This window comes from Camellia sinensis, chromosome 6 (genome assembly GCF_055761805.1).
Source record: "Camellia sinensis isolate YWXY chromosome 6, ASM5576180v1, whole genome shotgun sequence".
NCBI classification, from domain to species: Eukaryota; Viridiplantae; Streptophyta; class Magnoliopsida; order Ericales; family Theaceae; genus Camellia; species Camellia sinensis.
Window position 1 is genome coordinate 26,645,382 of NC_138966.1, and position 26,577 is coordinate 26,671,958.

The 26,577-nt window shown below is 36.6% G+C and overlaps 1 protein-coding gene across 1 annotated transcript; it reads right to left on the reverse strand.

Moving 5' to 3' along the window:
* Positions 1-2,795: 2,795 nt before the first annotated feature.
* LOC145793230 (uncharacterized) lies at positions 2,796-3,854 on the reverse strand. The gene is made up of 3 exons (XM_082875997.1): positions 3,344-3,854; positions 3,145-3,236; positions 2,796-2,888 (listed from the first exon to the last, which is right to left on the reverse strand). Exons 1-3 carry the CDS (start codon positions 3,852-3,854, stop codon positions 2,796-2,798), a joined length of 696 nt encoding a protein of 231 aa, XP_082732123.1.
* Positions 3,855-26,577: the final 22,723 nt, after the last annotated feature.

The following is a 26,577-nucleotide window of genomic DNA, read 5'->3' on the forward strand; positions in this document are numbered from 1 at the left end:
TCCTTTCCATTCATTTACACTCTATCTTTGCTTAGTTATCGAAAAGTACAATGTTTTGATTTGAAAAGGTGAGCTTGAACATCACAAAAATGATTGGATTCTACACAGCTAAAAACAATTTGAAAATGGTTTTAATGGTCTGAAAACAATTGGTCAAAACGAGTGTAAGGTTGAGATCCAATTTTAGACATGACTTTTGCTGGAGATGTTGAAATCTTGCGTGTTCCGATTTTCATCATTGGATGCCTAGAGCAAAGCACCAAAGTCTTAGGGTTGGTCAAAATGGGATATAAACATGTTGATAAATGGATTGGAAATTTCACTCTTAAAGATGAATTTCCAAGGTTACTTACTTTGTCAACTGAGAAGATGGACTCTCTCATGATGATCTCGCAACGAAAGGATTAGGAAGGATCACAGAGGTTAAATTTCAGAAGGCCCTTTTTGCTTGGGACAAATGATAAATTGTAAGGCTGGTGAATCTCCTTCAGCTGGCTCTGACTACCAGTTTGTATCAACAAGACAGAGCAGTTTGGAAAGCATCTTCATCTGGTATTTTCAGCACTGCTTCAATGTACAATTGGCTTGAGTCAGCTAATGGTCCTATAAGCAAGATTCAAGGCTGCTATGGCAAAACATTGCTCCACCTAAAGTTCAGTTCTTTGGTTGTGGTGCGTGGAAAGGGAAGGTCAAGACCTCTGTGTTCCTAAAGCGAATCGGCATCCTCAATGGAAGTGCCAGTACCTCTTGTGTGTTCTGTAATAATTGGGATGAGGAAGTGGATCATGTTTTATTGCTTTGCCCATTAAGTTGGTGTGTTTGGTCAAATATTCTAAATCGGTGGCGAACCCAATGGGTAACACCAGGTTCAGTGAAAGAGCTATTGCAATGGTGGGGTCGGGTTTCTTCCATAAAAGTAGAAAAAAAAACATGGAAAGTAACCCTTGGGCAATGTTGAGGTCAGTATGGAAGCATATGAATGAATGTCTATTCAAAAGAGCTCAACCTAGTAGGGAAGAATTGTGTGAACTCATTAAAGTCAGAATTTCCATTTGGGTGAAGTTCAACCTCAAGGGAGTGTCATTTTCTGTCAATGATTTCCTGTATAATTTGCAGCAGATTCCATTTTGTTAAAATTCTGGATTGGTAGTGTTGCCACTGGTTTTTTCTTTGTGTTGCTTGGGCCCTTACTAATACTATAAAGGGCTGCTTGCTTTAGTGTTTATTCTGAGGTGCTGAGTTGGAATCTTTCCAACTCTTGGGTGTTTTTGGCTGGGAAGTTGCACATTGGGACGCGGGTTTCTAAACAATGATGCAATTCTATTCCCTTGCCTTGTTTGTACTTCATTTTCAGTTTCTTAATAAAATCTTTTATTTCACTGATCAAAAAAAATATATCAAAGTGTTATAAATAATAACTACAATACTACAATACTTTGAAGAAATTTAAAAACATATATACACTAACCGAATTATATATCTTCCAATATCAGTGAGCCTTGCTTCTTCAAAACGTTGACTGCCCGCTTGAACTGTTGACTTCACCACCATTTCCACTCTGTACTCTTCCATCCAATGATTAAGAGTACCACCATGCCATTTCTAAAGTCAAAAAAAGCAATGACACTATCAAAGCAAGCTATCAATAGACGCTTGACACTGACAATATGTATATATATAAAAGAAGAACAAGGCAAGGGATTGGCTCGAATAAAAAAATTAGTCTCAAAAGAGCTAAAAGAAGAACAAATTGTAGGCTCAACACACCACCAACCACAAAAATGCATACATTAGAACAATATTGTGAGGATCACAAATACTCACAATCTGGCTAACCAACCTCATTGTTATTACAAAACCTTATAATCGTTTTTGAAAAAGTAATATAATCTAGCCCAATAATGATTGATCTACACATTCATGCAGGCCAATGCCTTACTGAAATAGAGGTTGATCATGATTAAATTCATCCAAAACAAATGCATATTTTAAAAATGTCAATTACGTCAATCTAGTATACTACAAATAAAAGTAAGAATGGGATAAAGGTGTTTAGTACATTTCTCTTTCCAAAAAAGACCCTAATTTATTCCAATTTATCATGTTTGCGAACCTAAAGAAATGGTGCATGATGGGCTTAGCATCTACGAATCGTTACATACGTCGCATATTTTTTTTGTTTTGTTCTCGATGCATCCTTTTATTCAATACATCATATAGGTTGCAATGGGTTATTTGAACAATTGAATTCAAAACAAATTTTTCCAATAAATAGCAAAAGAATTGAGAAAATTAAAAAAAATAAATACAAAAGAGGAGAAAATAACGTTTCCTCCAATAAAATTTGACCATTGTGTGATGCAAGAGCCCATCCAAATTTTATTTAGTTTGCCAAACTCTTGTGATTATTATATGTAAATAATCAGTATATCATTCTTCTTGTTCATAGAGCAATCCAAGGACAACATGAAAAAAACAAGAAACCAACACTAGAAAAGAGAAAAATAATTGCATATAGTTCTCGATACACAAATTGGCATGGCCAATGAGAGACCGCCACATGGCATTACTATTGGTGGAAAGAATACACCGGCCCAAACCGTTTTGTTCAAAAACAAAGCCATTAGGAATAACGGATGCCAGCTGGAACTTGTCAAAATTAGGGACGATTATTATTAATCAGTTTTCCTTTTCTCTTTTTATCGGCAAAATAAAAATTCATTGATGAAAAAATAAGAACAAGCATACAATCAAATCACATAAATAAAAATGGACTAGAATAAAAGTATAGAAGTTTAAGAAGAATATCTCAATAAAGTTGTCAAACTCAACAAGTCAATCAAAAGCAAAATCCAAGTCAAGATGGCAAGACCATGACACAAAACCACCTAAATGAAGATAAAGGCAAAACAGCAAACAAAATACACCCATCAAACAAACAACTCAAGCCACTGATCAAAAGAAACCATCAACCATATACTATCAGCCCAAAGCAGAGCATCAACCAACAAAAGTTCCCTCCAAAATTTTTATACTTTAAAAATTCCCTCCAAAATTTTTAATTATTCAATTATTTTATTTCTTAGAAGAAGCTTTTTTATCAAGAGATCCTACCAACTAATCTACAAATCTACATACTTTTACCTTGTTGCTACATTTTTGAAATGTTTCATTTCTTGGGACATTGAAGTGATCAGAAGAGACAATACGGTCCAAAAGTGATTTTAGCTTGGTACCTGCAAATTATGAACATGGCATAAATTAATAACAAACAACTATACATATATAACTCAAGCAAAAATATTAAATTAAATTAAATAAAAAATATGCCTTGTTGACTTACACGAATCGGAAGATGGATCTAAAACATCAGCGACAATTTCCTTGCATGCTTGCAAATGACTTGAATGTGTATTCCAAGGATCAGTGAGCTGTTGTATCATTTCTTTGCTTATTTTTCCAATCATATCAAAATCTACATTTTCAAATGCTACAAAATTTTTTCTTTCAATCTTCTTCAACTTGTTTAAATCAATCTTTTCTTTGTCTGATGACAAGTCAAAAAGTGAACCTAAATATATCATTTCTGTGAGAGCTGTAAGCTCACTTTCCTTTGACCGAACTAACTGTGGTTGTCTTTGACTGATGAAGTTCTTCAGATCGTTAAAAATCTCATTATACTCACCGATCAACCAACTTGTTTCATCTTTCTGCTTAATCATTTTAAGCTCTTCCTTGTTCAAATATATTCCCTGTTTAAATTTTTCTTCAAGTTGTATGAGTTGATCCATCTTCCTTAACAGCTCTTGTCTCCTCTGTTCTAACATTGCCACCGGAGCTGGCAAATCTTCCATGACCAAATACAAAAAATTGAAAAACCAAAGAATGGGGTGAGATAAAAACCACGTAGAAAAGGACTCAGAGGTAGACCAGATCAAAAGGATTTTTTGGAAGCAAAGGTAAGGTAAGGTAAGGATTCAGAGGAGGTAAGAGTAATAATCTGATCCTCTTCTCTCTCGAGTAATAATCTGATCCTCTTCTCTCTCCATTGGCTGCCCCTGGTCCGGTGGTTGAGCTATTGAATGAGCTTGGTACAACCTAACACTTTGGGGGTGATGCTTAGCAGCTTCTACCATGTTAACTCAATAGTTTCTCTTTTTGACGTGTTCTCTCTTCAATGGTGATAGTGGAAATTACTTCTTTTTTTTAATGTGTGCTGTATTACTATATTCGTGCACTGTAGTCGGAGGTTGAAGATGCTGCGGTGTAGGAATCTCGACAGTGGGAGTGAATAGTGGAAAGAGATGGAGGTGTAGGAATCTCGACAGTGGGAGTGAATAGTGGAAAGAGATGGAGGGTGAGACGAGGGAAAAGGTGAGGCATGAGTGTGGTAGAGATCATCTTCTCCCTGCGATGGCAAGGTACACTGCACACCAAAAAGCTGATATATATATATATATATACATACATATGCACAATTTTTAAACAGCAAAACCAATAGCAAAGGCGCGTTTGTTTTTTTTGTTTTTTTTTTTTTTTTCAGCTGAGAGAGTGGAAAAAGTAAGTAGGGCCCACAGTATCGTCCGAGTCTAAGTTGGTCTCCCATCACCTCTGCAACGCCGCCTATCGCCTCGTCTATCCAAATAAAATGATTGCTTTTTATTTTTTTATATTCCTTGCAAATAGTGAGAAGCTGGGAGTACTACCACAACAAATCATACCCGCATTGCATCGGGGAAATAACATATATATATATATATATATAATTTTTCATTTTATTTAATGATAGTATTACTCCCTCCGTCTCAAAATATTGGTCTTTTTTGGGGAATATAATTTTTTTTTGGTAGTACACTTATTGCATTTGAAAAAAATTAATTTTCTAAAATTACCCTTTTGATAGTACATTTTTTAGGAATATCAATGTCATAATTGTATTTTTTAAATTGTTTATTAATTTAAAAAAAGGGCAAAATAGGAAATTTACATTATTTTTGTACTTGATTTATAAAGAGGGACTAATATTTTGGGATAATGAAAAATGGAATAAGGGACTAATATTTTGGGACGGAGGGAGTATATGTTGCGAGTTTAAAAAATTAAATATTGCATCAAATATTTATTTTAATTTCTAAAACATGTACTAAGGTCAAGTTTGGCCACTCTTAAAAAATTCAAAAAGTCAAAAAGTCACTATCCTATTTAAATCACATCATGTTATTTAAGTCACATCACCTCTCTAACACATCACTTCAAACCCAACCCAAACTCAATCCATATTTCATAAAAAATCAAAAAGTGTACTTATTTAGTCTTCCTAAACTTGGCCTAAGATTTTGTTTGACAAGTGATTTTTTTAAATAAAAAGTCAAAAAATTACTAAAAGAATTAAGAATATTTTGAAAAGATGGTCAAAAGTTACTTTTTGAATTTTTTAACTTTTTTGTGAGAGAGGAAAGTGGCTTAAAAGCTGGGAAGTGACTTTTAACCCACTTCCCAAAATAGTTCTAAAAAGCCAATAATTTATACCAAAAGTCAAAGATTTACATTTTTCTCTTTTTTTTGCAAATCTTTTTATAAAAAATCAAAAATTCATTCCAAACATATTACTTTTTTTTACATCATATTTTACCCAAAAAATTAAAAGTTACTACTCCCTCGGTCCCAAAATAATGATCCCTTTTGGGGAATCCAATTTTTTTTTTGTAGTACAATTATTGCATTTGAAAAAAGTTAATTTTTCAAAATTATCCTTCTGATAGTAAATTTTTTTGAAATATCAATGTCATAATTGTACTTTTTATATTATTTATTAATTTAAAAGAATGACAAAATAGGAAATTTATATTATTTTTGTATTTGATTTTTGAAAAGTGACTAATATTTTGGGACAATGAAAAATGGAATAAGAGACTAATATTTTGGGACGGAAGGAGTAAAAAAAATTGTTCTCAAACGAGGCCAAAGCAATCTATTGATTGACTTAACATAATATATCAATCAAATATTATCATTTCTCTACATAACACAGTTAAGGGCATTTTAGTTAATTTACTATCTCCGGCAACGACATTAGTTGCAATGGAGTGTGATGTAATTTTTGAAACTTCAAGAAATCTATAATTTAATTAAAGCTTAAGGGAGTGCATGTAGGGTGTTTTGGGAAGTTTGTAAAAAATTGGCTTTTGACTTTTTATCAAGTTTTTTGATTTTTTTTGAAGTGATTTGGGAAGTTGGTAAAAAGCTGATTTTTTTTATTTTTGGTTTAATATTTTTTAAAAGTGTCCCATCACTCTAAAATGACTAAAATATCCTTACTTTTTGATTTTTGAATTAAGGAGTAGTTAAAATTTTCTAGAGAGTAGTTTGGTAAATTTGAGTGTTGCATTTTTTGTCTTCCCAAATGGGATTTGGGGTGCTTTGGGCAACCTGGCGTTTTTGGCAACACCCACAAAAAACTGCGTTTTTTGTGTGTTGCCAAAACGACACGTAATTTGTTCAAAAATTTATAATCAAACAAAATTTTCAATACTCAATTCAAAAACTTTTTTAAAATTCATAATCAAACTCTATTTAACAACAACACAAAAAAAAAAAAAATCAATTTTTTTTTTATTTTGTTCTTTAATAATATTTTTTTGTTTTATTCTTTTGAAAAAAAAAATATTTTTATTTTTAAAGAAAAATATTTTTTATCTTTTACATTTTTTCCAGAAAAATATTTTCTTATTTTTAAAATTATTGGCCAAATAATTTGTTATGATTCAAATATATTAAATTAAAAAATATATATTTATTTTTAAATAATTTTTTAAAAAAATATATTAAAAAATTAAAATATTTAAAAATAAAATACTTAAAATATTTATTAAAAAAATACAGCACACAAATGTAGTAAATACAGCAAACAATAAAAAAATAAACAAATATTTACAATAAAAAATATTTACCCTAAAAAAATCAGATTAATTTTTATAAATATTTTAAAAAATAAATCCAAAATAACTTAAAATACAATTCAAAATTATTTTCAAAGCTCAAAAGCATACAAGTTTTCTCTTTTCAAAATACAACTTCACACTCAAAATTCTATTCAAAAACTAAATCAAAGGGATTCGTTTTCCTCCTATTATGTAGGAGTTGCTCCATCTCAAGCAATATGACAACTTATGATTCGTTGCATATTATATAAATTAAACAATTAACGAATTTACTAATTCTTACTAAATTCTCCGCAGGTTAAAGTTATCTCAAATCAAATTTTAGGAAACATATATTTAGGAAGAATCGTACCACGTAACTCGAAAGAGAGGGCGCCCGAATCCCCCGAATTCAAAACAACGTCGTTTCGTCGTTTTGAATTTTTATTTTTTTTTTCAATCAGAAAAAAAGAAGAAGAAGAAAGAAAGAAAGAAGAAGAGAAGAAGAGAAGAAGAAAGAAGAAGAGGCGGTGGCAGAGACAAAGGCGAGGAGCGGAGGCGGAGACGGGGGCGAGGAGCGAAGGCGGAGGTAGAGGCAGAGATAAGGGGCGGAGGCGGAGGCAGAGGCAGAGGCGGGGGTTGCAATGATTGGAGGCAGAGGTGGGCCTGCGATGATCGGGCAGAGGCGACGACGGGCAAGGCTGTGACGACGAGCTGCCATCTCCTCTTCCCCTCTCTTCACTTTCTCTCTATCTTTCTCTTCTAAATTTCGGGTTGTTCGGGGGGACAAATTTCGGGGAAAAAATCATTTTCCATTTAGGAATCTTAGATCTTTTAGGAAACTTTATGTTTTTCTTTTAAATTAAATTGTTATCTAAAAATATATGGGGATTTATGTACAAGTCTTAATAAGTGGACTTCTTATTCAATAAATCATGTGAGAATTAATGGCCTCTTTTATCAAATACTATTAAAAAATGTGATTAATTGTTAATTTTCAATGACAGTTTAAAAACTTTATCACAAAAAATGTCACCAATTACAAGTTTTAGTGACAATTTAAAAAAAATGTCACAAAAAAAACATTAACTAATTTTCAACTTTCAGCGACAGTTTAAAATTTGTCACAGAAGACATTACTAATTGTAAGTTTTAAGGACAATTTATGAAAACCATTAAAAAAAAAAAAGGTGCTAATAGTCAAATTTTAACAACATTTGCAAAAAATCGTCAAAAAAAATTATTGTTGGTCACAATTTTATTAAAACTTATTTTCAATAGGATTTTATTGAAATTAAATCAAACTTTTAGGACCTATTAGTGGTTTATCCACAAATATTTTCTAACTTTGTAAAAGAATTCTATTATACTTGCGTGTCTAAAAACGCTAATGTATTGATATTTGCTCTCTTAATTTTTTATTATAACTTCTGCTTATTTACTTTTCAATCATTTTCAAAGTATCTTATTAGTTATTTTCAAACATTAATAAATACTCTCAGATCCAAAGTTAATAAATTAAATTTTACTCAAATTTTTATTCAAATTAAGGGAGACTCATATTCTTACTCAAAATTTTTAAAATTATTTCATGACTCTCAAATTTAACACTCGTCATAGTAAATTTTTTACTCAAATTTATGCTTAAATTTGAGTTTGTCCATTGGAGTTATTCATATTAAATAAAACTTTTATTTAGGCCTCGTTTGAGAACAAGTTAATTTAGTAACTTTTTGGCTATTTTATCAAAATATGAATTAAAAAAAAATTAGTATGTTTTGGATGACTTTTTGAATTTTTACGAAAAGATATGTAAAAAGTAAAGAAAAAAGAGAATCTTTGACTTTTTGATATGGATTGTTGGCTTTTTGAAATTTTTAGTGACTTTTTAACTAAAAAAGTCATTTGCCAAACGAGGACTTAAATTTGAGTAAAAAAAAATTTCATCAATTTTTTTTTTAAACTCAAAATATAAAATGTGTGGGTGAAAATCTGACCACACTGCCTGCATAGTGATCAACTGGAGAGCACAGGCAGAATAGATGGCTTCAGCAACCTGTAACAGAAAGAAAAGGCTCCGGTGGTGGTTCTTCCACCCGGGGGCACTCCGACGATCAAGTCAATATATCTCTCAAAGATAATCAAGTGCTGAACTGAATACTCAAAACATAAATTGCATATACTCAATCCAAGTCCCACTAGAAGTATGACTTTTATGAACTTCATATCAATGTTTACTTTAGATTCTTTAAGAGATAAAGATAAACTCCCTAAGAGCTTTATCCTTATCTTGGTTAAGTCCCCTCTTCGTCTTAGGACTCTTGTCCCTTATCTCCGATTCCGATATCTTAGGAAATAACCTCGGCTTCTCCGAGCTTATCTCGGCTTAACTACCAGGACACGTGGCACCTCGGCTGACACGTCGGCGTCACCATGCCACGTGTTGGTATAGAGAAAATACATCCCCACAACTGCCCCCTAGGTTCTATTACCTCGGCATTCTGAGGTGATGGAACCTACATCGATATTTTGTCACCTCTTTTCTGAGTAATGGCTCAAAAACTGATTAGCCGAGATAATCCACTTCCAGCCGATGTGTTCTCCTCGGAGAACAAGGTTTCAATCGTACTCTCCCACGCGCATGAGCTGTCATGCATATCTAACTGTTCTTTTCACGTGTTTTGTATTCATTGGAGCGTGTCAGTGACGCGCCTAAAAGCTGTCTGTTCGTTCGTCTGCGCCGTCTGACGCGTGCGTTGCTCTAGGCGTAATAATTGCCCTAATTTTGCCGCCGTTTCACGTTTTTGACAAAACTTTTCCTTTGCCTCTATTTTTCCTTCACTTTTTCATTCTGCCTTCTTGCTCTTTCTCTCTTTGAAAGTTCTTTCTTCTTCGAATCTGCCATTGCTTCGATCTCTCTTCTGGAACTGCTCTTAATCCCTCATTCTTACGAAGCCTTCTTCGCTGTTGCAACCGGTTTCTGAGCTCGGCGAACATTGCCCCGGCCTCATTCGTTCCGGTAAGATTCATTCCCTTCAATTTTAACTTCTCTTTATGTGCTTTTGTCTGCCTGTTGCCATTACTGATCTTGTTCGAAGCCTTGGATTTATCTGTACCTTGAATTGTGGCTACACCTTGAACTTCTATACTTTTTCACCATTCTTCTTGCCACTGTTCTTGATTTTTTTTTTTTTACTTCTGTATCTCTGTTGTTTCTGAGAGTTATACCTCTGTTCTTGAATCTGAAACTTCGTCTTGGTTTTCTGTTTTTGGTATCTGTCCCAGATCTGTGCCTTCGATCTTTATAGCTTATAGATTTGGAATTTGTCTGTAGAACCTTTAATCTTTAAGGAAATCTGAAACAAACCGTATCAGTCCTTTCCTAGGTCTTTGCTGAGGTTCTTACAACCCTCCTTTAAACGCCCATCTTCTGAAACATATTTCTCTTAGCTTAAGCCGACATAATGGGTATGTGGAGGCATAGAGTAAATACCCCAACAAAACTAGAATACTTTAGGCAGGAATTCTCTATCCCAGCCGACGTTCACCTTAAACTAGCTGGGGATAACGACACCATCATACCCACAGACCATTCAATGCCTTTTCCTATAGTAGCTTTCACCGAATGTGGACTTCGGCTTCCACTTGATCCCCTGTTTCGCGAAGTTCTTTATTTCTATAGGCTGAACCCCATGCAACTTACTATCAATTCCTATAGAGTGATAAACGGTATCATAGCCCTAGCTAGACAGGAAAACCTTAGAATCACCCTAGCCGACCTTCAATATTGTTATACCATGTGCCCTCTCGATCTGAATGATAGGGGTTTTGTCTATTACCTTAAGCCGAGATTTACTCAGTACAAAATTGTAGCCGACCTCCCAGACTCCAACAAGGGGGCTGGAGATGATTTTGTCATTGCTTCTGGAAATTGGGAATTTGGCCCAGATGAAGATGTCCACCTCTACCCTCTACCTCGAACAGTTACAGAGGGCAAGAGTAAGAGCCCTTAGTTGTTTTTATTTAAGTCCTTAATACTTTCTATTTCTGACGTCTGTTTCTTTGTTCTGCAGATCTTCATCAGCCACCGAAAAACTTTCGTCAATCCTTCTTCCCAGGAACAGATCTGAAAAAACTCCTTGGCCTTCCAATCCATAAACGAAAAGCCCCAGTATTATTAAACTTCATCCCTACATATAAATCCACCTTACCCGACATCCCAAAGAAAAGGAAGAAAAGCCTTTCCCCGCCTACTGCCACAACTCAAACCGCTTCAACATCACGAACAGATCAAGAGTCTACATCTGACCCTGTCGATCTTCCATCGACTTCGGCCCCCTACTTAATACCAGTTCCCGAACGAAAACGCCGACGTAGATTAATAAAAACTGCCGAGATGGTTCGTCCAAGGCCCATTGCTCAAGATCTTCTGGCCGACCTTCCAACAGACACCGATGTTGTACCTTCCCAATCAATGCCCCCACCAAAGCCGAAGAGAGTTAAAAAGGCTCAGCCCAAGGCCAAGGCTACAGATGCCGAGGCTGAGGATGCTTTGCCGATTTCTAAACTAGCAGAAAGCAAAAAATCAGCCTCTACTTCCACCAAGAGGTCTGCTGAGGGCCAACCCTCAGGGTCTACACAATCAAAGAGGCCAAGGTCATCGTCTGCGACGACCTCGGCGTCAAAGAAGCCCGATGTTCCATGGGCTCCTGAACTAACCTTGGAGGATAGGCCTATCATGGCCAGTGAAAGTGCCGACGATATTAACGTTGGTGTCGCCCTTAGCACTGCTCTTCTCCTTCCAAATGATTTGGAGCGAAATGCTAAGCTTAGTGAGTATGAGAATTATGCTCTCATGCTCCAACATTCTGTTCATGTAAATATTTCTGTTTGTATTTGTGTTTTTTCCTTCTGTTTCTTTCTGAAAAAAATTTCTGACACTTCTGTTTTCATTCAGGCTATCCAACACGCCCATTCATTTTCAATGCAATCCTTTGAAAATCGTCAAAGATTGGTTGATATGAAGAGGGAAGCATCTTCAATGAAGAGAGAGATAAAGTCCCTTGAAGCAAAAATGAAAAAACTGGAGGATCAGGCCGAGGCTGCAACGAAAGTCCAAACTTTAGCTCTTGAGAAGGCGGAATCTGCTGAAGCTGTTAGAAAAGTTGCTGAGGCCGAGAAAAGAGAGGCTGAGGCTAAGAAGGCCCAAGCGGAGAAAGAACTCCAGCAAGCTCTGGCCACCAAAGAGGCCGAAGTCAAAGAGGCCGATGAAAAGGCCTATGCTCAAGGTATGGCCGACGTCGCAGAAGACTACAAGCTTCAAGTCAGGCAGGCATGCAACAGGGGATTTTCCCTTGGTTGGATGTCCTTGATAAAGAAGCTTGATCTTCCTGCTGACTCGCCATTGCGTCAGGCCAACGCTATTCCTTTACCATTTCCTCCACCTCCTCCTGAAGGCGAATCAGAGTCTGAGGCCGATGCCGTGGATGAAGATAAAGAAAAAGATGATGGTGAGGCCTTGGTGAGAAAACCCAAGGATGCTGCCGAAGCCAAGTCCCTTCCTCCTGCTGAGCAGGTTATGGACTTAACTTTGGATGAGGAGGGTGATGAGGTTGAGGGGGCACCCAAGGAGACTGCCACTGGGCAGCTATCGTCGAATCTTCTCTTGGTAGAAAGAAGTGTGGAGAATACACTAGCAGAGATTGATGCCGAGATACAAGCGGAAAAAGTGGCCGACGAGGTTCCATCAGAATCGACCGAGGTTCCAGTTCCTGCAGCGGCTAACACTGAAGAATCTTGAAAAAATTGTCTTTTGTACTCTGTTCCTTGTCTTTCTGTACTTTGCACTTTTGTAATCTTTTAATTTCTGGACGATGCAAAACCTCTTTTTATGGCCGACGTACCCCTTTCAATATGTAACTGCAACTGTTCTTTTTACAGACGTTTTTAATCTTGTGATGTTCTGTTGACTGCTTTCTGCATAGACTTGTACTTAGAAATTTTTGGTATGCTTCTTCATGTTGCTTCCTTTGTGCAATCTTCTCGGGGTTACATACCTCGGGTAGGACTACAAAACTTTTACTTCAGCAAGATACTAACCTGCAAGCTTTTCATAAGTTTCATCAACTATTAAATGGTAATCTTAGTCTATCCTACTTGTAAATTGCTACAAATTTCAACAAGTAGTGAATAATATACTTAGCCTTTACTTTAACCTGTAACTTTCTGTATACCTCAGCGGGTGATCATATGTTGGCTTAACATAAACTTGTAAATTGCTACAAATTTCAACAAGTGTTAAGCATCTTCACTAGGGTTTAAGCAACCCATATATTGCTATGAGAACTTAAGCAATAACCTCGGCTTATTTTCAACTTGTAAATTGCTACAAATTTCAACAATTGAAGATAAGGAATCAGCTTAATTCCAACTTGTAAATTGCTACAAATTTCAACAAGTGAATTAAGGAATAATCTCGGCTTAACTCCAACTTGTAAATTGCTACAAATTTCAACAAGTGAATTAAGGAATAATCTCGGCTTAACTTCAACTTGTAAATTGCTACAAATTTCAACAAGTGAAGATAAGGAATCAGCTTAATTCCAACTTGTAAATTGCTACAAATTTCAACAAGTGAATTAAGGAATAATCTCGGCTTAACTTCAACTTGTAAATTGCTACAAATTTTAACAAGTGAAGATAAGGAATCAGCTTAATTTCAACTTGTAAATTGCTACAAATTTTAACAAGTGAACTAAGGAATAATCTCGGCTTAACTTCAACTTGTAAATTGCTACAAATTTCAACAAGTGAAGATAAGGAATCAACTTAATTCCAACTTGTAAATTGCTACAAATTTCAACAAGTGAATTAAGGAATAATCTCGGCTTAGCTTTGCCTGAGTTTGACTTGGGTTCACATTAATTATGTCTTCAACAAACATCAATGCATAACTTTATCAATCATACGTGTTGAAAGGATTCTGAAAAGACTTTATTGATGATATCGGCCAAACAATGATGTATATCTAATGATAGAAAAATTTCAAATTACAAGTATTCCAAGGTCTGGGCAATGCTTTGCCCTCATTGTCCTCAAGCCGATAAGCTCCATTGCCTAATACTGAAGTAATTTTGTAAGGTCCTTCCCAGTTTGGGCCAAGCTTGCCTTCCCTGGGATCCTTCTTGTTCCCGACGACTTTTCTCAGGACGAGGTCGCCGACTTGAAAATCTCTTGGATTGACCTTCTTGTTGTAAGCTCTGGCAAGCTGTTGTTGGTATACTGCAAGCTGAATTGCAGCTCTCTCTCTTCGTTCTTCCAATAAATCCAGATCTCGGGCTAAGAGTACGTTATTGGTGCCATTCTCTACTCCCTGGGTCCTGATCCCCGGGATGCCGATCTCCAATGGGATGACTGCTTCTGTGCCATAAGCCATGGCAAAGGGGGATTCTCCTATTGATCTTCTCGGTGTAGTCCGATATGCCCAAAGCATGTTGGGCAACTCATCTACCCATTTTCCTTTTGCTGCCTGTAGTCTCTTCTTTATTCCGTCCAGGATTACTTTGTTGGATGCCTCTGCTTGCCCATTGCTTTGAGGAAAACTTGGTGTTGAGAAATAATTCTTGATTTTGAATTTTGCACAAAAGTTTTTGATAAGTTTGCTGTCGAACTGTGTTCCGTTGTCGGCAACTATTGCTCTTGGAATCCCGAATCTGGTGATAATGTTTCTCCATATAAAGTTCTTGACGTCCACATCTCGGATTTTGGCAAGAGGTTCTGCCTCTATCCATTTTGTAAAGTAGTCTGTTGCTACCAGCAAGTATTTTCTCTGCCCAGTTGCCTGGGGAAGTTGTCCAACCAGATCCATGCCCCATTGGGCAAACGGCCAAGGGCTGGATACTAGGTTCAGGTCGGCAGCTGGCTGATGTATCAAAGGTGCAAACCTTTGACATTGTTCACACTTCTTTACATAGGCTTCGGCATCTTTTTGCATGTAGGGCCACCAATACCCCTGGGTAATAGCCCTGTGGGCTAACGATCTGCCCCCAGCATGGCTTCCACAAATTCCTTCATGAATCTCGTAGAGAAAATCTTCAACCTGTAAAGGGTGTACGCACCTTAAAAGTGGTCCAGTGAAGGACCGCCTGTAGAGATGACCTTCTGCTGTTAGACTGAATCTGGCTGACTTCAGTCTAATTTTATGTGCTTCTTTATGGTCCTCTGGCAGCTTCCCCTCTTTTAGGAATGCAATGATTGCATCCATCCAGCTCGGTCCTAAGTTCACGCACATTGCTTTTTGTTCGGTGCTCTGTTTATCTATGCTCGGGGCCGACATGTAGTCGATCATGATTGTCCTTGTTTTTCCAGTTTGGATTGAACTGGCCAGGTTAGCCAACGCGTCAGCGTGAGTGTTGTCATCTCGGCTAACTTGGAGTAATCTGCAGTTCTGAAATAGGGCTGCTAATCTGATGACTTCCTTTGCATATGCCGACATTCTTTCGTCCCTGGCTGCAAATTCTCCTGTTGACTGGTTAACAATGAGTTGTGAATCACAAAAAACAATTACCTCATCTGCTTCTGCTGCTGCTGCTAGCTTTAGCCCTGCAATCAATGCTTCATATTCTGCTTCATTGTTTGAGGCTCTGAACCCCAAACGGATGGACTGTTCTACTATTTCTCCATCTGGAGATATCATCAGTACTCCTGCCCCTGCTCCCTGGCGATTTGAACTGCCGTCGACGAATAGTCTGAATGAATCCCCAATGTAGATGCTGCAGGGTCTGAGCTTCTCCTTTTCTTGCTTTTTTGGCTGGGATTCCTTTCACTTATTGGGACGATGCTCATTTTGGCTCAGCGAAGCCCGATGTGTGATGGCTTCAGGTGTGAGTTCTGCGACGAAGTCGGCCAAAACTTGGCCCTTTATTGCTGTTCTCGGCCTAAACTCCATGTCAAACTGGCCCAGGTTTACTGCCCATTTTGCTATCCTTCCTGTTAAGTCTCCTTGTTGCAACAAGGACTTCAGTGGGTGCTCTGTTAGGACCACAATCTTGTGTGCCTGAAAGTAATGGCTCAATTTCTTTGAAGCCATTATTAAGGCCAGCATTAATTTTTCCAGGGGTAGGTATCTTGTTTCTGCGTCGGCCAAAGTTTTACTTACATAATAAACAGCCTTTTGTTCTCCTTTTTCCTCTCGGATTAGTACTGCACTGACTGCGTGTTCTGAGACTGCTAAGTACAAAAACAGTTCCTCCCCTGGTACTGGGTTGGAAAGAACCGGAGTTGTGGTCAAGTACTTTTTTAGGTCGGTTTGGGCGGCCTCACATTCTTCTGTCCATAGGAAGTCCGTGGCTTTTTTCACCAGGTTGAAGAAGGATCTGCACTTGTCTGAGCTCCTGCTGACGAATCTGTTTAGGGCTGCGGCCCTCCCAGTAAGTATTTGAACTTGCTTTGCCGATGTCGGACTCTGTAGTTCCAGGATGGCCTTGATTTGGTCTGGGCTGGCCTCGATGCCCTTTCTTGTTACCAGATATCCTAGAAATTTACCTGATCCAACCCCAAAGGCGCATTTCGAGGCGTTGAGTCGGAGTCGATATCTTTTGAGTATGTCAAAGACCTCTTTTAGGTCGGCAAGATGACCTTTTGATTCCTTGGTCTTTACGACCATGTCATCGATGTAAACTTCTACTGTTTTGCCAATCAGGTGTTTAAACATCTTTGTTACTAACCTCTGATAGGTTGCTCATGCGTTTTTTAACCCAAAAGGCATTACCTTGTAACAGTACAAGCCTTTAGGTGTGATGAACGCGGTCTTCTCCTCGTCTGGAGGGTACATGGCAATCTGGTGGTACCCTCTGTATGCATCTAGAAAACTCATCCTTTCATGTCCCGAAGTAGCATCTACCAGTTGGTCGATTTTGGGCAGAGGAAAGCTGTCTTTGGGACAGGCTTTGTTGAGGCTGGTAAAGTCTACACAAACCCTCCATTTGCCATTCTTTTTCTTTACTACTACTGTGTTGGACAGCCATGTTGGGTACTGAACTTCTCGGATGGCCCCGGCCTCCAGGAGTCTGTCTACCTCTTCTTCTACTGCTTCGACGTGCATTAACGTCGGCCTTCTGGCTCGTTGAATCACAGGTTTTGCCGATCTGTCGACATTCAGTTTGTGGCAAGTGACCTCGGGGTCAATGCCTGGCATTTCATAGGGTGTCCAGGCGAACACCTCTATGTTTGCCCTTAAGAAATCCTCCAGTTCTTTCTCTTCTTCTCCAGCTAAGCCTGAGCCGAGAAGAAAGAAACGCTCTTCGTCGTCCTGGACGAAAACTTTTTTTAGCGCCTCTTCGCTCTTTTCGGCTGGTTCCTTCCCGACGTCTTCTAGGACCTCTATGTCCTCCTCTTCAACTTCTGCGTTCCTTGGCTCCCTTATACTACAGATGGATTTCATTGCCGTCATGGAGCAATTTTTTGCTTGCAGTTGGTCCCCTCTGACTTCTTCAATCCCATGCTCCGTTGGGAACCGCAGTAGTTGATGCAACGTTGAGGGAACTGCCCCCATTGTATGCAACCACGGCCTTCCCAAGATGATGTTGTATGGTGAGGGCGTGTCAATTACCAGGAATTCCGTCTGGATCTTCTTAGTGCTGGCTTGTACCTCCAAGCTTGTTGCGCCTAGTGGCCATGTCGGCGTTCCATTAAAGCCGACCATCGGGCCGCTGGATTGTTCTAAGTCATCAGGGTGAAGGCCCAGCTCCTTGTAACATCTGACATACATGATGTCACAGGAGCTGCCTTGATCTATTAGGATGCGCTTCACTTGGCATTCCCCAACCTGGAGGGATACTACCAAGGCATCATTATGCGGATGTTGGACCCATTCTAGGTCGGCTTCAGTGAAGGCTATCATCGGCCCTTGGCATTCTTCCGGCCGATGTCTCTTCTCCCCGACTTGGTAGATTTGCTGTAAATGTCTTACCCTCTGGGTTTCTCCTCTGACTTCGTTTTCGTTGACCCTTGAGTGGATCACATTAACCACCCTTGGCCCTCCTGCTTGTGGTAGTTGTGCTGGTGGAGGCGGTGCTGCTGGTGCTTGAGGCAACCTTGCCTGTTCTTCCCTTGTCCTGGCCTCATCGACCAGGTCCCTCAGAAGGCCTTGTCTTACCAGGTCCTCCAAGTGTGCTTTCAAGGCTCTGCAGCCTTGAGTTGGGTGCCCTTCTTCATTGTGGTAGGCACAACGTCTACCGACGTTCCTTCCCATGAATTCCCCTGGTGCTCTTGCCGGAGCCCTGAAATAAGGTTGATTTTGAATCTGATCTAAGACTTTATGGATTGGGATCCGGAATACCGTTGTTACCGCTTGTTTATTTCTCAGCTCTGTTTCTTGTTTGGTCAGCCCATTGTTGCCTCGGCCTCGCTTCGGCGAGCCATTGCCCTTTTCTTGCTTTACCTCTTTGTTTCCCGATGTATCTTTCTCGGCTCTGGCGTACTTCTCAATTCTTTCCATGAGTTCTTCCATGCTTTTTGGCAATGTTTTTGCCAAAGACTTCCGTAGTGGGCAGTCATCTTTCAGACCGTTCTTGAAAGACACGACTGCTACTTCCTGGTTGCATTCGGGTATTCGGTTGAACACCTCGTAGTACCTCTTCGCATAGGCCCTAAGGCCTTCTTCCTTGGTGATTCTTAGTGCCATCAAAGCATCAACCCTCAGGGGTTGCAGCTTGTTGGTCACGAACCTGGCCACAAACATCTCGGCCAGGCCTTCCCATGTCTTTATGCTTCCTTTTGGTAACTTATGGAACCAATCAGATGCAATTTCCCTAAAGGATGAGGGGAATACTTTGCAGAGCAACGGCTCGTTTCCGCTATATAATGCCATTGAATTCAGGTATAGTCCAACGTGAAAGTTTGGATCTGATTTACCATCATAGATTTGAAACCTCGGCATACTGAATCTCTTGGGTGGTTCGAATTTGTCCAGTTCCACCGAGAAGGCTGCCTTCGGTTTTACTGGGGATTTTACCTCGGCTTCGGCATTCTGCTGCCTCCTTTTGAGGTAGTCCATCAGGTCTTCTTTGCTCCTTCCTGGAGCTCGGCTGTCTTTGGATTTTAGTCTTTTTGGTACACTGCTTTCGGCCTCGAGGTGGGTCCATTTGGATCTTTCTTCATGGGTTGTGTCAAAGTGGAGTACTTGCCCCTGAACATGTCGATGTTCTTTGGGCTCTGGATTCTTCATGTGGTGCGTCCTTCGGGACTCTTCTTGCCTCGGCTTCTCCCGTCCGGCTTCCCTGGAAGGCCGGTGAGAATGCCTTCCGCTCCTGGTATGCTGAGGGACCTCGGGGATTGTTTTTCGTCCGCCCTTTTGGGTGTTGGTTGCTGGTATCGGCGTATCTTGCAGCGGGTATGGTGGCTGCATTACATTATTTTGCATCATGAAGTTGACGCCTGACTGAAGGTCTGCCAACTTGTTCGCCAATTCTTTTACTTCCTCATCCCTCCGTAGGCACCTGTCCCTCCATACCTGGAGGTTATCTTCATTGTAGTACTTTCCTTGGTTTGTTCTTTTTGTCGTGTCGCCTTCCAGGTTGACGTCGTTTTCTCTGTGACCCTGGTCACGGGCTTCTGTATTGTGGTTGTCTCCTTCAATGTCAAGGTCAATTGGTCTGCCACTCCCGGTGGGAGCGCCATCCCCAATATTTTCCTGCTGTTCGTTACTGGCCATCTATTCTTCCTTCGTTCCCACAGACGGCGCCAAATTGTGTGGGTGAAAATCTGACCACACTGCGTGCTTAGTGATCAACTGGAGAGCACAGGCAGAATAGATGGCTTCAGCAACTTGTAACAGAAAGAAAAGGCTCCGGTGGTGGTTCTTCCACCCGGGGGCACTCCGACGATCAAGTCAGTATATCTCTCAAAGATAATCAAGTGCTGAACTGAATACTCAAAACATAAATTGCATACCTTAGACCCATGGGGGTGCCTCTCTTTTATAATATACTCAATCCAAGTCCCACTAGAAGTATGACTTTTATGAACTTCATATCAATGTTTACTTTGGATTCTTTAAGAGATAAAGATAAACTCCCTAAGAGCTTTATCCTTATCTTGGTTAAGTCCCCTCTTCGTCTTAGGACTCTTGTCCCTTATCTCGGATTCCGATATCTTAGGAAATAACCTCGGCTTCTCCGAGCTTATCTCGGCTTAACTACCAGGACACGTGGCACCTCGGCTGACACGTCGGCGTCACCATGCCACGCGTTGGTATAGAGAAAATACATCCCCACATAAAATATACATTGAGATAATAGAAGTAACAATAAATTGTTTATAGGGGTGAGCATGGTTCGGATTGGACCGGATTGGGGTAAAACTAGGACCAATCCGTTATTTACGGTTCCTGAAAAATTGGAACCAATCCAATCCGTTTAAATCATGGAACCAATCCGAACCAATCCATTTAAATACGGATTGGATCGGTTTAGGACCACGGATTCACATAATTAAATAACAAAAAATATATATAACATTTTAATTTCATAAAAATATAAACATAGCGCTATATTAGTTCCACAATAGCAACATCTATTTCTATAATAGCGACATACTGTGCTAGAATTTAAACAACCATAAGTAAACTAGTTTCACCATAAGTATTTAGACCATTACAAATTAAACTAAAAACTAACAAACAAAAGTAATAAAAGAAGATATTATACGGTTTTAGGTTTGAGTTTAGATTTTATATAGAATAAGAGAAGATACTATGGGGAGGATGTATAATAAAAATATATACTATTTGTATACGGTCCGGATCGGTTCCAATTCGGAACTGTGGGGTTCAATCCGGAACCAATCCGTGTACTACGAATTTTTAATTTTTTAATCTGAAAGCGAACAACGGATTCAAAAAATCAATCCAAACCTATCAGATTAGACTGAACTGGATCGAATTACGAATCCTTGCTCAGCCCTAATTGTTTAGCCCAAAAATGTTGGCGAGATTGACAGCAAAACAAAGATAACTCACAAACATGCAAAAGCTTCGAAAAGTGAAGCACCCAAATCCACTGCACCAGCACAAATAGCAACAACCATTGTTTGAACTTGCCATGAATTAAAAAATAACTAATTTGGGTAGTTTATTTTTTATTTTATTTTATTTATTTATTTATTTATTTTTATTTTTTTGAAATCTCTTATCAACTAGGTTGCTGGTAGTTTTGGCCAGGTTGTTGTCTTTTTTGAGCTATTGAATGAGCTTGGTACAACCTAACGCTTTGGGGGTGATGCTTAGCAGCTTCTACCATATTAACTCAATAGTTTCTCTTTTTGACGTGTTCTCTCTCTAATGGTGATAGTGGAGATTACTTTTTTTTTTTTTTTTTTTAATGTGCGCTGTATTACTATATTCGTGCACTGTAGTCGGAGGTTGAAGATGCTGCGGTGTAGGAATCTCGACAGTGGGAGTGAATAGTGGAAAGAGATGAGGGTGAGACGAGGGAAAAGGTGGGGCATGAGTGTGGCATAGATCATCTTCTCCCTGTGATGGTAAGGTTCACTGCACACGAAAAAGCTGATATATACATACATATGCACAATTTTGAAACAGCAAAACCAATAGCAATGGCGTGTTTTTTTTTTTTTTCGTTTTTGTTTCTTTTTTAAGCTGAGAGAGGGGAAAAAGTAAGTGGGTCCGAGTCTAAGTTGGTCGCCCATCACCTCTGTAACGCCGCCTATCTGCCTCATGTATCCAAATAAAATGATTGTTTTTTATTTTTTCAACAATGCTACAGGGCCCGAATTCCTCCGCCCCGAATGCCCCTAAACCACGAAACGACGTCGTTTCGTGGTTTTAATTTATTTTTTTTTTTTTTTTCCAGCAGAAGAAGGAGACGAAGACGGAGAGGGGGAGGGGGAGACGAAGACGGAGGAGGGGGAGGGGGAGGGGGAGGAGGGGGACTGGAGGGGGCCTAAAAAATGGGCTGGAGGCGGAGGCGGGGGGCGCGGCGATCGGCGATGGCAGAGGCGGCGATCGGCGATGGCTGAGGCGACGAGCAGAGGCATGGCGAGCAGAGGCATGGCGGAGGCGACGGAGGCGGAGACGCGGCGATCGGCGACGGATCGGAGACGGCGGCGACCCCTCTCCCTCTCCCTCTCCCTCTCCCTCTTTCTCTCCCTCTCCCTCTCTCTCTTCCTCCGCTTCCTCTGCGTCGAAAATGGCAGGAAAAAAAAAAAAAAAAAAAAAAATTCGAGCCACATTCGAGCCAAGCCATTTCGGGCCCTCAATCATTTTTCTTATTTTTTATATCAACAATGATTCAGGTCATTAATTTTGATGTTTTAATTGAACACTAATAACATGATAATGAATAAAAAAAATAAAATAAAAACAAATCAAGACCAAAACATTACATCACTATGGATAAATCCCACTACCAACTCATTATAACTCAAAAATTAAAACTCCAAAACATTTTCCTTCCTATATTCATTGCAAATAGTGAGAAGCTGGTAGTACTACTCCAACAAATCATACCTGCATTGCATGGAGGAAATAATATATATATATATATATATATAATTTTTAATTTTATTTAAAATGATAGTATTATATGTTGTGAGTTTAAAAAATTAAATATTACATCAAATATCTATTTTAATTCCTGATGCAAGTGCTGAGATCTTGTTTGCTAAGTGATTTTTTTAGATAAAAAGTCAAAAAATTACTAAAAAAATTAAAGAATGTTTTGAAAAAATGGTTAAAAGTTATTTATTATTTTTTTTTTGACTTTTTTGTGAGAGATAGAAGTGACTTAAAAGCTGGGAAGTGACTTTTAACCCACTTTCCAAAATAGGTCTAAAAAGTCAATAATCTACATCAAAAAGTCAAATATTCACTTTTTTCTTTTTCTTTTTTGCACATCTTTTTGTAAAAAATTAAAAATTTATTATAAACATACTAATTTTTTTTACATCATATTTTAGCCAAAAAATCAAAAAATTATTAGAAAAGTTTGTTCTCAAACGAAGCATGAGCAATCTATTGATTGACTTACCATGATATATCAACCAAATATTATCATTTCTCTACAAAACACAATAAAAGGCATTTTAGTCAATTTACAATCTCCGTCAACGGCATTAGTTGTAATGGAGTGGGATGTAATTTTTGAAACTTCAAAAAATCTATAATTTAGTTAAAGCTCAAGGGAGTGCATGTAATTTGTTCTAAAATTTATAATCAAACAAAATTTTCAATACTCAATTCAAAAAAAAATTTAAAATTTATAATCAAACTCTTTTCAAAACTCTATTTAACAAAAAAAAAAAAAAATCAAATTTTTTTTTTAAAATTTTGTTCTTTAAAAATATTTTTTAGTTTTATTCTTTTGAAAAAAAAATATTTTATTTTTGAAGAAAAATATTTTTTATTTTTGACATTTTTCCAGAAAAATATTTTCTTATTTTTTAAATTATTGGCCAAATAATTTGTTATGATTCAAATATATTAAATTAAAAAAATATATATTCAATTTTAAATAATTTTTTTTAAATATATAAAAAAAAAATTAAAATATTTAAAAATAAAATAAAATACTTAAAATATTTATTAAAAAAAATATAGCACACAAATGTAGTAAATACAGCGAACATTAAAAAAATAAACAAATATTTACAATAAAAAATATTTACCCTAAAAAAATCAAATTAATTTTTTTAAATATTTGAAAAAAATAACTTAAAATACAACTCAAGATTATTTTCAAAGCTCAAAAGCACACAAGTTTTCTCTTTTCGAAATATAACTGCACACTCAAAATTTTATTCAAAAACTAAAGGCTATTTTGGAAAGATGGTTATAATTAACTTTTTGTTTAAAAGCTGCTTATAAGTAATTTTTTTTTTAGAGAGGAAGTGGTTATAAACTGAGAAGTGGATTATAACCCACTCCCCCAAAAAGAGCCTAAATCAAACGGATTCAATTTCCTCCTATTATGTGGGAGTTGCTCCATCTCAAGCGATATGACAACTTATGATTAGTTGCTTACTATATAAATTAAACAATTAACGAATTTACTAATTCTTACTCAATTCTATAGGGGTTAAAGTTATCTCAAATCAAAAGCCTTTGTTTGATAAGTTGGTTTATGGGTTTTTTTGGTTATTTTAGTCATAAAAGAGAAAATAGACTATTTTAGTCACAACAAACAAAACATCATATCCAACCCATAATCATTACACTCTTTTCTTACAAAAAAAGTCAAAAAAATAAAAAAGCAAAAAAACTCTTCCTAAACTAAGCTTTTTAACCCAGCCTAAAATAGTCAAAAAAGTCAAAAAGTAAAAAAATCAACCCACTTCTTAAACGAAGCTTAAGAAACATATATTTAGGAATCTTAGATCTTTTAGGAAACTTTATGTTTTTCTTTTAAATTAAATTGTTATCTAAAAATATATAGTGAATTTATGTATAAGTCTTAATAAGTGTACTTATTATTCAATAAATTCTGTGAGAATTAATGGCCTTTTTTATCAAATACTATTAAAAGAATGTGATTAATTGTTAATTTTTAATGACAGTTTAAAAACTTTATCACAAAAAATTTCACCAATTACAAGTTTTAGCGACAATTTAAAAAAATCGTCACAACAAGACATTACTAATTTCAACTTTCAGCAGCAGTTTAAAAAATTTGTCACAGAAAACATTACTAATTGTAAGTTTTAAGGACAATTTATAAAAACCGTGGCAAAAAAAAAAAAGGGTTACTAATAGTCAAATTTTAACAACATTTGCAAAAAATCGTCAAAAAAAATTATTGTTGGTCACAATTTTATTAAAACTTATTTTCAATAAGACTTAATTTGAATTAAGTCAAACTATTAGGACCTATTAATAGTTTACCCCCAATATATTTTATAACTTTGTAAAAGAATTCTATTATACTTGGTTGTCTAAAAACCTTAATGTATTGATATTTGCTCTCTTAATTTTTTTTAAAAATTTTTTATTATAACTTCTGCTTATTTACTTTTCAGTCATTTTCATAGTATCTTATTAGTTATTTTCCAACATTAATGTAAACTCATATTAAATTTAAATTTAAGTAAAAAAAAATACTCTCAGACCCAAAGTTATTAAATTGAATTTTACTTAAATTTTTATTCAAATTAAGGGAGACTCATATTCTTACTCAAATTTTTTAAAGTTATTTCACGACTCTCAAATTTAACACTCGTCATAGTAAATTTTTTACTCAAATTTATGCTTAAAAAATTTGAGTTTGTCCATAGGCGTTGTTCGTATTAAATAAAACTTTTATTTAAATTTGAGTAAAAAAAAATTTCATCAACTTTTTTTTTTTAAACTCAAAATATAAAATATACATTGAGATAATAGAAGTAAGAATAAATTGTTTAGCCCAAAAATGTTGGCGAGATTGACAGCAAAACAAAGATAACTCTCAAACAAGCAAAAGCTTCGAAAAGTGAAGCACCCAAATCCACTGAACCAGCACAAATAAAGCAACAACCTTTGTTTGAACTTGCCATGAATTAAAAAATAACTAATTTGAGGTAGTTTATTTTATTTTTATTTTTTTATTTTTTTTTGAAATCTCTTATCAATTAGGTTGCTGATAGTTTTGGTCAGGTTGTTGTCTTCTTTTGAGGCTTAGTCTTTGTGTACTGTTGTGTTGAAGGTCTCTCTTCCTTTAGCTACATAGCACTTTGGCTTAGGATCTTGTTTTTCTTTTTCTGCTATTTGTGTGGTGTTGGTGCTTCTATATGATGGTTGTACCATAATCCCTTCATTTTGTCTAATCTCTAATGAGATCCACACCTCTGCTAAATAACAAACTACAGAAAGAGGCCTGATTGAGACCGCCACTCTCATAGTAAAAGCAACAATAAGGGTTGCATATGGATTTCATCATTCTTATACAATTTCAATGTCATTTTATGATCTCCTAATTAATTATGCTCTTCGTCAATCCACCTTAACTCCCCTCCTTGTATTTACTGTAATTTATTTTTTTATCAGGAAACAAAATTTATCAATGCCACTCTTGCACACATAAAATAAAAAGCAGAGTACCAAAATGAAGTGCAACAAATAACAATGTCACTCTTGCACACATGAAATAAACAAGTCCCAGCACACAAGGTCAATGCGTACTGTTGATTAAACTTGTTTGGTTCTGGCTTTCAAAAAATAATTTTCAAAAAATTCTACTTTTTTATTTTTCATATTTTAATATTTTCAATGAATTTTTTTAAATATTTTAAGCAATGTTTTTAAATTTTTAGACACACTTAACATAAATACACTTAAAAGTATAATATTTGTGAAAAAAAAATCTTTAAAAAGTACATTAAATACCAAAAAATATAAATAAAAAAAATACTAAAATTCAATACATTTTTTGTATTTTTGTGTATTTATTATTTTTTCACAAATATTTTACTATTTAGATATATTCAAGTAAGTGGCATCTAAAAAAGTAAAAAAATTTGCTTAAAATTTTAAAAATATTCACTAAAAATAGAAAAATACGAAAAACAAAAAATATAATTTTCAAAAAACTGAAACCAAACACACTCTGAATTGATTTTTACAATCCACAAAAATTGAAAAACCATGGACAATAAATTGGGCCTGCCAATA

What these genes read in the sequence shown, in the direction of transcription:
- LOC145793230 (XM_082875997.1), bottom strand. Translation starts at nt 3,854, where the DNA reads ATGGAAGATTTGCCAGCTCCGGTGGCAATGTTAGAACAGAGGAGACAA. An exon ending in AGATCCATCTTCCGATTCGT is followed by an intron (nt 3,237 to 3,343) that starts GTAAGTCAACAA and finishes CATAATTTGCAG; the next exon opens with GTACCAAGCTAAAATCACTT. An exon ending in TTCAAAAATGTAGCAACAAG is followed by an intron (nt 2,889 to 3,144) that starts GTAAAAGTATGT and finishes ATCTTCATTTAG; the next exon opens with GTGGTTTTGTGTCATGGTCT.